Source organism: Zeus faber (genome assembly GCF_960531495.2).
Source record: "Zeus faber genome assembly, chromosome: 15".
Classification (NCBI taxonomy): Eukaryota; Metazoa; Chordata; class Actinopteri; order Zeiformes; family Zeidae; genus Zeus; species Zeus faber.
The window spans coordinates 6,804,204-6,818,814 of NC_137194.1; the positions used below are offsets into that span (position 1 = coordinate 6,804,204).

The following is a 14,611-nucleotide window of genomic DNA, read 5'->3' on the forward strand; positions in this document are numbered from 1 at the left end:
GGAAGAGAGGAAGACTAAGCTAAGGCTAACTCCTAATCGGCTTTCTACACAGTATTTTCCTCGCCAATGTTCGGTCTCTGGCGAACAAAATGAAACTAATGATTTTCACAGAAACATGGCTCAACAGGGGCATTCCCGATAGAGCCATCAAGCTAATGGGGTACTACGTCCAGGCTGATGACTGATGAGTAAGACCAGAGCTGGAGGGCTGTACATTTATGTAAACAAAGCTTGGTACACAGACGCGACTATTATCGAGAGTAGCTGCCTCTGCTAACCTAGAGTATCTCAAGGTTAAGAGCTGCTAAAGATGGGGCGATATTAGCAGCAGCACTGACGCTACTGCTAATTGTTAGCATTAGCTAGCGAGCGCTAGCCAGCTCGTGTAGCATTGCGTACGAGCAGCTCATTTTACTGCCCTTTCGAGGCAACTTCTTGTTTTTCCAATTCCGACTGTCCGATCAAAACTATAGGGGTACATTTTACGTGTAAAAATCCGATTACGACTATCATGCGATCCGCCCACCCCCACCGCACAGTCCAATCTTTTTTGCAGTCAGTATTGCCTGTTTGTGTTTCCCTCTTGCTAGTGTTTCCACTTCCACGATCTTAACATGTTTTGATCAAAAACAACTAGTTATTATTACTTCTCAAAGAGGGTGAGAATCACCATGTCTGAGACAAATAAACATAGAAACAAACTACAAATAATAGTGACTTAACTTCTAAACCTTGGTCTGATCGTCCGGTCGACAAAAGAGATACTAGAGGAAAACGGAGCTGCATTTGCAGGATATGACAGAAACAGTTCCCTGATTTAGGCCGCTGTCATCAATTTTGCGCGGTATGGTTATGCCCCTGTTAGCAATAGCTTTTGGTTTCGTAAATCAATGTTAGCGTTTGGATTTTATTGATTGCGCGGCTGTGTAAGAGTTTGGATCATCGAGCACCAAGCGGTGTGGGAAAGAGAGGATGGGGACAACTGTGAGGCGGAGGTGTATCGAGAGCCTCACAAGTGATATTTAAGCATCTAAAGATATTTAGTTACATCATGGAACATCAGTGAGTATAACTACAACACACTCTACTGGCTTTAGAAAAAAATCTGATACGAAGGCACAATAAAACCGGGCATAACAAGCGAAAGTGCAATTTAAAGCGGGCTGATAATTCACAGAAAGACAGACACCAATTAGTTAAACTGTTCTGCGTTCATTTTGGTAAGTCATTAGATTCCATGATCATGTTTCCATCCCTTTGTTGAGGGAATTTGAGGCCAATGTTAGTAATGCTGCAACACGTTGAATGTGAATTAGATGCGTTTCTATCAGTTTGATTGGAGCAAAGTGAATGCCTTCCTGAATTTTTATGTCCTGTTGTGTCTTCTTCATTAGGTGGGCGTGTATTATTACACTATTACAGGCATATTTATTATGATAGCTGCAAAACAGTTCAATTCAATAGTTAATTGTAATTATTTATATGACATTCATTGACTAAAACGTCCCAAAGGCCTTGCTGGATAATTGGCCCGATGTGTTTAAACCATTAAAATGCAGAGACATTGTTTGCTTCCTTGTTTTTCACAGGAACAATGTTGAAACACAATTGCTTAAGTTCTGTGATGGGAATTTTCTTTTTTTTTTCAGTTCCTAGAAGTAGGGGTAGAGCCGAATCCAAATGCGGTATTCGGCAAAGCACAAATAGTGGGTTTTTTACCAATATTTATTTTGTACAACATCTTAAAAAATAAAATAAAAAATCAGGAAGAGAAAAAAACATGTGAATTAGCTGGTCTTCCTCATACCTCCGCCTGCTTGTGCTGAGGTGAGAAGGCGAGAGGAAGACGAAAGCAGAGTGGAGGAGGGTGTCTCCACAGCAAAATTGCGGGGGCCAGGCATTCTCCACAAGTCTGTACCATCAAAACGATTCTGAAGCTGTTATTTTAAGGTTAATAAAAATGTACATAGTGTTGCATTAATGTTTTTTAAGCTATCAAAATATCAAGATTGACCTGCACATATTGATTGTCAATTTCTTTTTTTACTATTTAAAATGGGCAAAATCTAGAGCTGCGCGCAGTGCATTGATTGTCTCTCTCTTTCTCTCTCTCTCACATTGAGAACCGTCTGTGAACCTCCTCTCTGCCTCCTCTCTCACCTGCACACTCTGAATCAAAACATGATCATGCGCGCGATGGTTTAAACATCCCGTTGATTTGTTTCCCGAAACCCGGTACCGATATGGCACCGGTTTCTATACGATCAGTATCTCCCGGACCGCAGGGCAACGCAGATTTTGGCGCCTCACTTCCCTGCCGCGCCCGAGCTGCAGATTGAAATATCCGCCCCGCCTCGCCCGTTTGCCCCCTGAGGCCTCCCGGACCCCATGGTGCCATTTTCATGAGGAGGGTTTTCTTCTTTGTTTTTTTTTGTTTTTGTTTTTGTTTTTTTTGCCTGAATGGGCATCAAGGTAGCAGATCGTCTCGGGAAGATCTGCATATTCATGAGGAGCGCGTCCTCGGCGCACCCGCGATGTGCGCACAGCAGAGTGCAGGTCACAGGCGTCCTGATGCGCACCACTGCGGGCGTGATCTGCACTTGGCTGTGCTGCTCCGTTTCCCCAGAGCAGCAAAAGGCTAAGAACAGTCTGGGGGGGGGGGGGGGCTGGGGTCCATGTGCCTTTCCTTTTGTTTTTCTCTCCTCTCCTCCTCTCTCCCTCCCCACACCAGTTTTAAAAAACAACATATCAAGCTTTCAATATATCTTTTCATCGTTAAGGTCTTTTATACACATTGGTCAAGTTTGAGGTGGATCTATTTAATAATAATAATAATAATAATAATAATTATAACAGTAATTATAATAATGCTAATTGCACCTTTAAAAACACAGTTTACAAAGTGTTTTGACAGATGAATTAAAAGAACAGTGTTCAGTTCATGAATTTAAAAGGCAAAGGAACATTAATCAACAAGAATTTAATTCATTCATTATATTGCAAAAGCGGATAGAGACAAAAAATAAATAAATGGATGCAATATGATAAGAAAAATAAATAAGGGATTTTTTTTTAATAAGTAAGTAAGCAAAAAATAAAAAAGATAAAGAGAGGGGTCGACATCACATAATAGCAGATCTATAAAAATGTTTTTGAGAATTGATTTAAAAGAAGTCACTGACTCTGCCGTATCTCCTCAGGCAGGTCGTTCCAAAGTCGAGGGGCCCTGACAGAAAAGGCGCTGTCTCCTTTAGATATTAGAATTTTAGAATTAACCCCCTAGAATGAGTTTGTTGAAGTACGACCCCTGTAAATGGCAAAAAATACGCTAAGTGTAAAAGTTTAATTCTTATAAACTTTATTGGTGGACGGACTAATCGTTACAGAGGAAAACCTTTATGTTAATAAAGTATTTAATCTTGTACAAGAGGAGCAGTTTCAGTGTAACAACACAACAGAGTGCCACAGAGGAAGTGCTCAATTCTCACTAGAGATCTGAGTTTTCTATACAGTTTTCTAGGAGTGGCGAAACTGACGAGTCGTTGAGATGTCGGTCAGCAGACGTCGCGACACCTCCGCATGGGTCCTGCTGATGGGGTACTTTCGTTGAGACAGATCATCTGTTGAAGTTCCCTTATCTGATGGTCGAGACATGTTGCCTTTCTCCTCTTCGTATTATGGCACAGAAAGTGACTAGTTCATGTCTTTTTTAAGACTAAACTAGTCACTAGTCATTAGCCTTAATAAGAAAAGCAAAGTACACATACCTTGTACAAAAGTTCATGTGAAAAGTACATCAAAACATAGACCTATAACATTTTTATAACACTAAGATTTCACACTAAATTCAAAATGGCTAACTTCTAGTTGGGTTTCCAAATTTAGTACATCCAGGTGAAACGTAGCTAGAGGGCTACTTTGTTGATATCTTGTAGGGGGCGCTATCACGCCATTTTGCCACACCCATACGCACCCATAGAGACCCACAGAAGATGTACAATTTCACCACTTCTGACGTATGTGCAAAGTTTCACAACTTTTCGAATATTTTTAGGCCCTTAAAAATAACATTAATTTGGGTTAAGTATCATAATAATAATTCGCACCGCTCTACTCGGGCCTTAAATAGAGCTGCAGGCTGTAATGCCAGCGTCTAGGTGAGTCGGTGTGACGTGTGTGATGAAATGACCTTCAAGCCATATTTGCAATACTGAGTCATTTATTAAGGTTAACAACTAACTGCAATTCAAGAATACATTTAAACAAATTAGTTGTCTGTAATGTAATACACTCTTATGTTATAATGGCAACACATCTGGCTTTGAAATATAATGTTTGTTGTAAACAGCCGTTCATTTCGAAGTTGGCTTAATATCTAAGGATTAATACAAATGTATGTCACTGCCTTGCAAAATGTGTTTTTCCACTTTAAACTCTTCCATGTCGCCGCTCTTAAATATGTCTTCCTTTTTCAAACAAATTCATTTCCAGTGAGATGTAGTCTATATTTTATCTAAAGAGCAGTGTGTCCCAACAATGTCCATAGCTGTACACTCGGCTTGGGAGATTGTGAAAAATTCCAATCGTAAATTGGTGATCGCTGGGGAGCAGCGATTGCCGATTTACGATTCTATCAGGAAGGGCGGTGCGCGAGCTAAGAATGTAATTTAATGCGGCAAATGTGGTCTCCCAGTTAGAGAAGTGCAGGATTTACTATTTAGAAGTAAAGTATTTTCACAAAAACATCTAGTTTTTACTAGTCCCATAGCAGCAGAAAACAACGGGGAAACGTGCGTAACGCAGCACGGGACAGCGGAGACAGGTTTCTTTTATAACGGTATGGAATGGGACAGTATCTTAACTCAGTTTTGTTTAAAATTATTGTTTCATACAAGTAGGAAACAGAACTAAAATTAATTGATTTAAAATAAAAACACATGACACATTCAGAAGAATAATTACAGCTTTTGATGGTTTTCCGGTAATTAACAGGTGCTTCATACGTGTGCGCAGCGCTTGTATGTTTGATTTATATTTCAAAGGCTGGTTCTAAGTTATTGTGTTGGTGTTACCGATATCTATTAAAATGTTCAGTCCCCTTGCTTAGACTGTAGTCGCCTTGTCTTAAAATCGGAAGAAATATTACGTATATACCAAAGAAAAAATTCAGTCTATTATAAGAGCCATTTGAATCCCTTAATCATATTATTCAATAACCAAATTGTATTTTAAATGCCCTGACGGAACCGAGCGTAGGTCGGCTGGAGGTGCGCCCGAGCCCCGGGGGGCCGGGGACAGAGAGGGGCAGCCAGGGCGAGTCCGCGGTCCCGGGAAGCGGCGCAGTGGGGGCAGAGGACGCTGTGAAGCCAGCAGCTGTCTGGGATTCCGGACGGGGACTGGGAGGGACCAGCGCTTAACCGAGTCCTTGGCCCGGCGAAATGCGCCCGATGAGGGGTCCGTAACGAGGGGACGCCGACACCGGGAAAATGGATCTCCCATCCTCCATATTTCAGTTTAAGTTATGTCAACATGTGACCCACCGCAGCAAAACCTGATTTGTAGCTCGTTTCTAAAATCGCCACAAGCCGCCAAATAGGTTGAGAAAACCTTTTTAGAAGGAAAATTATTTTTTCTTTTCCAGATTCGTGTTCCTTTGTGGTTTTTTTCATCTCTCAACCTATTTTCAAAACCGAGTTTGATTTATAAATATTATAAATATGTTCAACCATGGAGTGGAATATTCCCGGTGAATTACATGGGGAAACACAATTCACTTACCAAGACGCTGAACAGAGCTGAACAACGCCGATCGATGGTTTCCTTTAAAGCTTTAGAGCGTCCAGGTGAAGATCATTCATCCATATTCCATTTGAAGTCACAGTGTGAAACCCTTTTGATAGCGTTCAACCTTTAAGTCGTACTACTTTTTCACACACACGGAGACATTGTTGTGTCGGTGGCGTAACCCACAAAGAATGAAGCTGACGTCACTTACGTAAACAAATGGTTAAAGCGCAGGACTGTATATTAGGATAATAAATAGTAATATATATATAGTAATATAGATATAGTAATATATATATATATATATATATAGTAATAATATATATATATAGTAATTATGTTAGTCTTTGTATATCAACCTTTGAGGGTGATTATCTCAGAAACAAAGTTTCCGCACCCTTGACATTAAAAAGCCATAGTTTTAAAAATATTTGCCTGATTTGCACCTGACACCTTGTTTTGAAGCGCTGATTCTCCGCTTTCAACCGACATGAAAAGTCAAATGGCACCAAATGTTCGTAAAATCCGCGGTGGGTCACATATATAATTTAAATGTGTACACTAAAATAATAAAAAGACCTCATAAGTTTAACCGATGTAATGTTTAACTGGTGTAACTAACAGGCGGCTCACTTCACGCCTGCATCACCTATAAATTACATTTCGATTTTAAAGGCTGGTTATTAGGTTTTATCTACACCTCTAATGCAGCACAGTGTTAAAAATGATAGTTATAACATTCTTTCTTCACCCTGGAACTCAAAACATTTTCTCATGCTCTAAAAAAAACATAGTCAAATTATAAAGTTAATATAATAAACCCGCAAGATTAGTCGATTAATAGCTTGAACTGATGACTAATAGTAGACTAGGAAAATCTTTCGAGGGGGGCAGCCCTGATATGCACACTCCTCCACCTTTACTCTTACTGGAGTCGGCAGTTCTGTCTGCTCAGTAAACAGAGCGGCCCGCTAGCTCGATAGCCGCGTCAGAGACGGCGCTGTCCGGCCAAGTCTGCGACCATCTCAGTTGTGTTGCACAATGCACAGAATGTGAACAGTCTGAGCAGCTGTATGGACAAATAGAATCACACAAGCTAACAGATCGATTTATTTTCTTCTTTCCTCATTAGGGGTGCACACACAGACACACACACACACACACGCGCACACAGTTGGTGTGTAATTCCATAGTCCATTCAGCCCACAGTTTAGGCATCAGCACAAATAAATACAAATGTGTTCAGAGTTAATCGCAGCGCAGCCTTCTCTCTGTCTGTCTGTCATCGGCACTCGCTTCTCCTCTCTCTCTCTCTCTCTCTCTCTTTTCTCCTGCCTCTTTTTTCCCCTCCCAGAGCCCCCTTTCCCAGCTGGTAGGGTTTGTTGGGTAAATATTTGGGTGGGTGGGGGAGAGTTGGGCTTAAGCCTGGAAGCTCTGTGCTGGAGGGGCTGCAGGCCGTCTGTCTCTTTGCTAACAACACTGCACAGCCACGCTTCGCACTTCTCGGCCGAGCCTCGGAGATAACACGCGGTTCGTTTGAAAAATTAATGGCCGAGTCTCATTATTGCTGAGGATTCCCGGTTCCCGTGCACAATGTGCTGGACACTCCAAGCAAACACAACAACTGAAAAAAACACAACCCACAGAACCGGAGTGTGAGGAAGGTTCAAGTGAAAATCCGGTTTGAGATGGAGAAGACGCAAGGGATGAGAGATAACAAAATAATACATGAAAATGTATCGGGATGATCTCTCTTTGGTTTATCATTGCCATTGCAGCTACTCAAACAGGGATCCCTACGCAATTAGCGCAATTTCTCTTTTTATAGCTCAGTGTTGAAGACATCTTTTAAGAAGTTGTGATAAGGAATTGCAATTCTCAAAGTCATAATGTGGAAAGAATGTCAATACAGGTGGAATTGGCAGGTAGAAATGTAATATTGAGTCAAAACCAATTCCCACCCCTACAAGACCTGATGAAATAGAGGCCAAGCGAGAGATACTGAAACTGTGTGGGTGTGTGTGGGTGTGTGGGGTAACCCACATTTTTCAAATAAACCCTTCAACCCGATTTAAAAACCTGGTGTAGCTCACTAAACTGAATATTTCTTACCGCGGTGACTGAAAGGATGCATAAAGAAAAGTAAAGTCCACACATACATCTCTCTGTGTGCCTTTCTGCTGCGGCTGGGTGATAATTCAGCAAAACCATTTAGCGTCTTTCACGGGTCAAGAAATCGAGATGACGTCATATCGTGATCGACATGTTTGAAATTGAAACAAATCATGATAAAATGGTGACCTGCAGTTTGCCTTAATACAACGTCTAAAATATTTCAGGGACTTTAAATTGCCTTTAGCGATTTCATTTTGGTTTCTTTGCAGTGGTAATCTATAAGGTTGTCTGTGTTGGATGGATTACACAACAAGTCCCAAAATTTAATGCAAAACTAACAGGTTGTTTTTTTTCAGGTTTCTGTTTTTTTGAAATAACATTCAGGTTATCTTTTTGTGAATGTCGATTCATATCAACAGTTTACTGACCACAACTACGCTAGTCTATCAAACTCACTTCGGGGTCGGGCCCGATCTTTCGCCCTTTTTATAAATAAACGCATTCTGTTTGCCTCTTACCCGATCCGTGTCCCTCCTTATTTCGCAGCATTAGAGCCAGTCGAAACATACAAACTGCAGGAGTCTAAAAATAGTCAAAAGCATATTCTGTCTTTGTCCTCGCACATGGAGTTCGCTTGCAGATCCAGAGCAATGGGTCTGAACCGTGTCCCTTTTCATTTTAGTCCCAAAAGTTTCAAAAGTTGATGAAATGTCTGAGGGACATGCAGTGTTTAATCCATTTGAATGGAACCCTGTTGTTGGGAACTTCCACACGGAGTGATTTCCTTCCACAGAGACAAATATATATATATAATATATAAGAAATATAAAACTATCTGGAACACAAACTTCAGCCCAACACGGTCAATGTCTTGTTATAACCGATATGTCACAAAGACCTCATGGTTGAGGTTTTATACAGATCGATCCTCATATGGAGCACATATTAGAATAGAATAATCCCCTTTCCAAAATTGAAGAAGATCCTAAAACCAAAACAACAATAATGAATGTACACACATTCATCATTGTTGGTTTTGGTGCATTAATAATATTGAAAATGCAGATTTAAGTTCAGAAGATGAAAATAGTGATGAAACATTAACTGATAAACAGGATTGAGTGTTTTTGGACACGTTTCCAACCAGTTGATATTGTACACGAAGTGTGAGACCGTCACCTTGATGACATGGCACGAGCAGAAAGAAACAACCTGCACCGTTATTGGCGGATGAAACCAATGAAACAACAATGGGAAAGTTACATCCGTGTTGTTGTCCAATTTTGATTCACACTAATCTGCTGTACATTTGTATCAGAAAATGTTGATAAAACTTTACATACAAGCATTCGAAAACATTGGCGTTACATCGAGAACGCAGTCACTTTGTGACATCATGAACCAACGCTATATACTGTAAATCCACGATTCGTCTCTGAGTGGTTGTAAGAATCGAAAAGTTGTAACTCGCGCTAGAGTGCACGGAATCTGGAGAACTGTAATACGTGTCTAACATGACTAACCAGGACCCCGTGTATTGCTGCCTGCAGCTTTATTCATTTATTTCCATTTTGTTTTCTATTTTCTCGTTGTTCTCCAATCTCTGTCTGTCTGTTTGTGTGTGTATTGCAGAACATGGAGCGGTTCAAACAGAGCAGTGAGCAGTTCAACCAGGCAGCCGCCAAGTCTGAAGCCAATGTCAGGTGAGACCAACACACACCGCACACCGCACAACGCTGCGGGGGCACGCACGGCAGACTAATAACCAGAGACAGATAGCATCTTCTCCGCTTTTCTCCATTTATTTTGCCGACCAGTTAAATGCAAACATTCCCTTGAGCAGACCTGACTAATGCGATAAGTGTTTTAATTGGGCTGCTTTGATTAAGCCGCGTTTTTAACAATACCCTATTTCCCAATCCCGGCGTGTCTCTGCGGACCGGTAAGGAGCTGCAGCCTGGGAGAAGGTAGCTCATTACAGCGCGCCGCAGTCTCACACAAAAAAAAGGAGGGGCCCTTGATGCAGTGTTGAAATTTCTGTCACACCACTAATGAGCCTTTTTTTTTTTTTTTTTTTTATAGATAAGTCTACACCAATACTGCTCGCTGAATTTACATTGGCGGACTCGTCTATTGACTTAAGCCTTAAGTCTCCTCTTTTCCCCCCACCATTCCATATTTTATTCTGTATATCTCACTCTCTGGTGTAACACCAGAAAACTACCTCTCTAGTTTCCTCGAGGTCAAAAGCAAGTAAAAAAAAAAAAATAAAAAAAAATAAAAAATAAAAAATCAATGGCACCTGCATTCCATAGTATTTCTTCAGGGCTCCTCCCGAGAAAAGTAGTGGCCATTAGTCAACGTAAGTCTTCAGGAGGAAAAGTTGTGAACAAAATATCGTCAACAGCCAAATTATTATAAGTAACATGTCAGAATCTCTGCGGTGAGACATTATACTGCAGCAGTGATGTGAGAGAAAATAACCTTCTGTAGCTCACCGAGTTTGACTAATCAGGGTGATGGGATGGGGCGTGCCCGTGTTGTCAGTCAGCCGAACGAGGGTCCGTAGTGGGGGCCGGGCGACGGAGAACGGACGGACGAACAGACGGGGGGGTTTTGTCTCTGTTATTTGACAAACTTACTTTCTGGACTTTAAAAAAAAAAAAAAATCTATTGGAATGCCTTTTACAATTGATTTGACATTTTATCCAAGGCTATTTTGGTTACGCCTCTTCAAATTAGTTTTACTCTCTGCGCCGGTTCAAGGTTTCACTTTAGTTCTCGGAGCTCTTGACCATTTATATTTGTTTAGTGCTTTCTCCTCAGTTATTACAATTATTCTTTTACTTTGGAGAACCTGTTTCAGTGTGCTTTTTAGATACATTTATTAAAGGCGCCAAAACTGCAATGTTCTCAATTCAAGGCCGAACCACCAGTGCAATATTTGGAACAAGAATGTTCTCCTCTCTTCAGTGGAGTTATATCATCATACTGTGATAGATTTGTCGTCTCTGCTCATGATTACGGCTGTTTGATCCTCACTGATGTCGTCAGGGCAGGAAAAAATAAATAAATCTAACAAAGAAAATTAAGCAAATAAAACAAAGAGGTGATCCTACCTCCAGGGAAATAAGGTACATTAATACCTCTATCCCGTGTGTGTGTGTGTGTGTGTGCATGCGTGTGCGTGTGTGCGTGTGTGTCTGGAGGAGGGAAGGGGAAGTTGGGCCCTATCGGAGTAGATAAAAGCGATTTGTGCCTTTGAAGGTAATTTACAGCCCCACACACACACACACACACATATGCGCGCGCACACACACACACACACACACACACACTCACACACACACACACATTTATAGTCATTTATATGCTTCGCTTACAGCTCTAAGATACTGGATTAGGCTCCATCTTGTTTCACTTCTGTAATCCAGACCTCAGGAACTTCCTGCGAATGTAGTAGTTATACCTTAATTAGTGTGTAGTAAACATGTGAGCGTGACGGAGGGAGATTGTAAGTTTTCGTGTGTGTGTGTGTGTCTCCAATATTTTTTTGAGTGAAGAGCCCTTTAATGCAAAACCCCACACACACGGCACACCACCAGACACCCACCACCCAAACCGTCACACATCCTGTCATCCTGCGCTGCCAGGCAGTGGACATCGTGCGCGACCCAGTCGACAGGGTGCGCACCGAGCTGCTATAACATGGGCAACACCGGATGATACGACCAAAACTTTTTTTTACTCCACTATTGTTTGTATTGCTCTACTACTACTATACAAAGTATTGTTTTTATGGAGCATGATTATTTGTTGTCTTTTGCTGCACATTATGTTGGGGATTTTCGATCGATTTTCAGTGGCAAAGGTGCAATGAAATGAAATAAAAACAACTCCCATGATCCCATGCTTATCACGACATCATCAAACTCCATCTCCATGTTATTTTTTTTATTGAGAGACCCCTGGCGGCAGGAATTACATATTGTGCCTTTAAGAGCATAGTGGATCTGATTTCAACTATTTTAAGACCAGGGAGGAGAGTTAAGGCATTGAGATTTACCATGACAAAACTTAGAACAATTAAAAATCTTACCCAAGAGTTTAAAATGTCAGTAGAACACGGATGTGTTCCTCCAGTACACGGTTACCATGTTCCAGGTCATTTATGTTTCTCGTGTGTACAGCGTTTTCGGTGTCTAGTAAGGTTTGGTGAAGTTCATCATAATATCGTTGTACGTTGTTTTCTATGTTTTTTTAAATGTATTAATTCCGACCATTGCAACATGATTCTAATGCCCTGTCCACACATATACAGATTTTTTGAAAATGCATTTTTTTCCCCCTCCGTTAAAAAAAATAAAAAATCTCCATCCACATGAGAGTGCAAAGACGATTTAAAATGCTCACATAAGCATTTCAGGCCAATTGAGGATGATAATACCTCAGAAAACTTGATGTCAAACACCACAGAAGAACATTAGGAGCATTTTTATTGAGCTTCTTCTCAAGCACCAGGATCATAATAATAACACACAACAATGTGTTGGCACAATTCCTAAAGTTGGAGAGACTTTAAATTAAGACAATGCGGACAACGGTCGTCACTCGTAGGTACCTGACACATGCACAAATGCCAAAGTTGAGGTCATGTCGTCAGCATTGTCAAGAAGCTCAGTTTTATCTGTCCACATGAATACACTTAACACTGAAAGGCGTTTTCCACAAGCTTCGTTTTCAGTGACCTAAGACGCCATTTTAATGTGAATGGGAGGCCAAAACACAGAGAAAATACACATTTCCTATGTCGCTTTATGTGTGGACAGGGCCTTAGCGGGTATGTTTGCAATCCATACACTAGAGACTCAATCCGCTGGTGCTGGCTAAGCTGCTTGGCGCACTATGCTGCTTGGCGCCGGCCCTTGTGATCGCCTGCGCAAACGCTCTGTGTCGATTACGCACATTGTAGTGTTTTTTTCCGTTTTATATCGCCATGTCTGTCAAAAACTCATCAGCAATGATCTCCTGGCAATGATCTCCTACGACAGCGATGCACTCGTGGATAGAAAAAATTCCCTGAAAGAACAACTTTGGGACATTTTATCTGCTGATCCTTAGTGGCCGGTGGCGGTTTTACGCGCCAACACTCTCAACAAAGAAAATAACAACTATAAGGGTTCCACGGGTGGTCTGACGGAGAAAACACTGCGGTAAGCCAGGCGGCATTCGGATCAGAATCAGGACGCAACCTTACCGTCCACATCTACCCAGCATCCTTCTTGCCAATGTCCAGTCGCAGGAAAAAAGAGATGATGACCTCCGAGTGAGGATTACATTCCAATGGGATACAAGGAACTGTATCCCAAGGAAGGAACCTCTGCCTGACGGAGAAATGGCTGAACCCGCTGGTGCCGGACCACTCTATACGTCCAGCTGAGACCTTCTCAGTGTTCCGCACCATCAGATCGGAGGAGTCAGGGATATCCAAGGGTGGAGGGGTCTTCATCATGATTAACAGCCAGTGGTTTAACCCCAACAACATCAAGACTCTCTCCCCCTCCTGTTCGCCAAACCTGGAACAGCTGACCATCTCATGCCGTCCATTCTACCATCCCCAGGAATTCAGCACTGTTGTCATCACAGCCGTTTATATTTCACCACAAGCAGAGCACAGCACTATCGGACCTATATGATGTTTTGTGCGAACTTCAAAATAAACATCCCAATGCGGCTGTTGTGGTGGCTGGGGACTTAACAGGGCGAACCTTCATTTAAGCCTAATTTGCACCAACACATCACATGTGTCACTAGGGGAGAAAGAACTTTGGACCACTGCTACAGACCATACAAGAACAAGACCATCTCGCTCCCTGCTTTCGGGAAATCGGATCACGCCGCCATCTTGTTGCTTTCTGTTTACAAGCATAGCAACGTGCGTGGAACGGTAGTTACGAGGGACTTAAAGCGGTGGTCAGACCAATCAGAGGCCGCGCTACAGGACCCTATGAGTGACGTCAACTAGGACATGTTCCAATCAAGTTCCAGTGATGTCAGTGAGTTTACGGAAGTAGCTATGAGCCTCATAGCTACGTTAGCCAACAGCGTCATACCCACAGTGGAAGGATATTTCCTAACCAGAAACCCTGGGTCGATAAATCCAAGGTCTTTTATCCGGAAATATGGACAATTACAAAGCGGCGTCATACAAACTGTGCAGAGCTGTGAAGGACGCTAAACGGACATACAGGGACACAGTGGAGCTACAGATGGAGCAACGAGACACCAGACGCTTGTGGCAGGGGCTGCAGACTATTACTAACTACAAGAGCAGCCCCTCCCCAGCCACCAGTGTGGATGCCTCCCTAGCCAACAAACTGAACTTATTTTATGCACGGTTGGAGGCTGACAACAACACTGCTAGCTCGCCAGCTAATAGGAGTTACACCGCTAGGGATGACTCAATGTCATGCTCAATGTCTGAGCATGACGTCATGAGGGCTCTGATGCGTGTGAATACCAGGAAAGCTGCGGGCCCAAGACCTGTGCTAACCAGCTAGCCCGGTGCTCACTAGGCTATTCAACGCTTCCCTGGCCGAGTTGGGGTCCCGTCCTGCTTCAAGAGGTCTACCATCCCCTGTGCTGAAGAACGCCTCTCCAGCCTGCTTGAATGACTACCGCCCGATGGCCCTCACCTTGGTGGTCATGAAGT

At 42.2% G+C, this 14,611-nt stretch overlaps 1 protein-coding gene across 1 annotated transcript in view; it reads left to right on the forward strand.

Moving 5' to 3' along the window:
* Window positions 1-14,611, forward strand: part of LOC307241723 (MICOS complex subunit mic25a-like) — a 93,638-nt gene that overhangs the window by 34,083 nt on the left and 44,944 nt on the right. Inside the window, exon 6 of the mRNA XM_080015932.1 lies at window positions 9,532-9,602. Within this exon, the coding sequence (XP_079872058.1) occupies window positions 9,532-9,602 (71 nt within the window). The remainder of the gene's footprint in view (window positions 1-9,531; window positions 9,603-14,611) is intronic.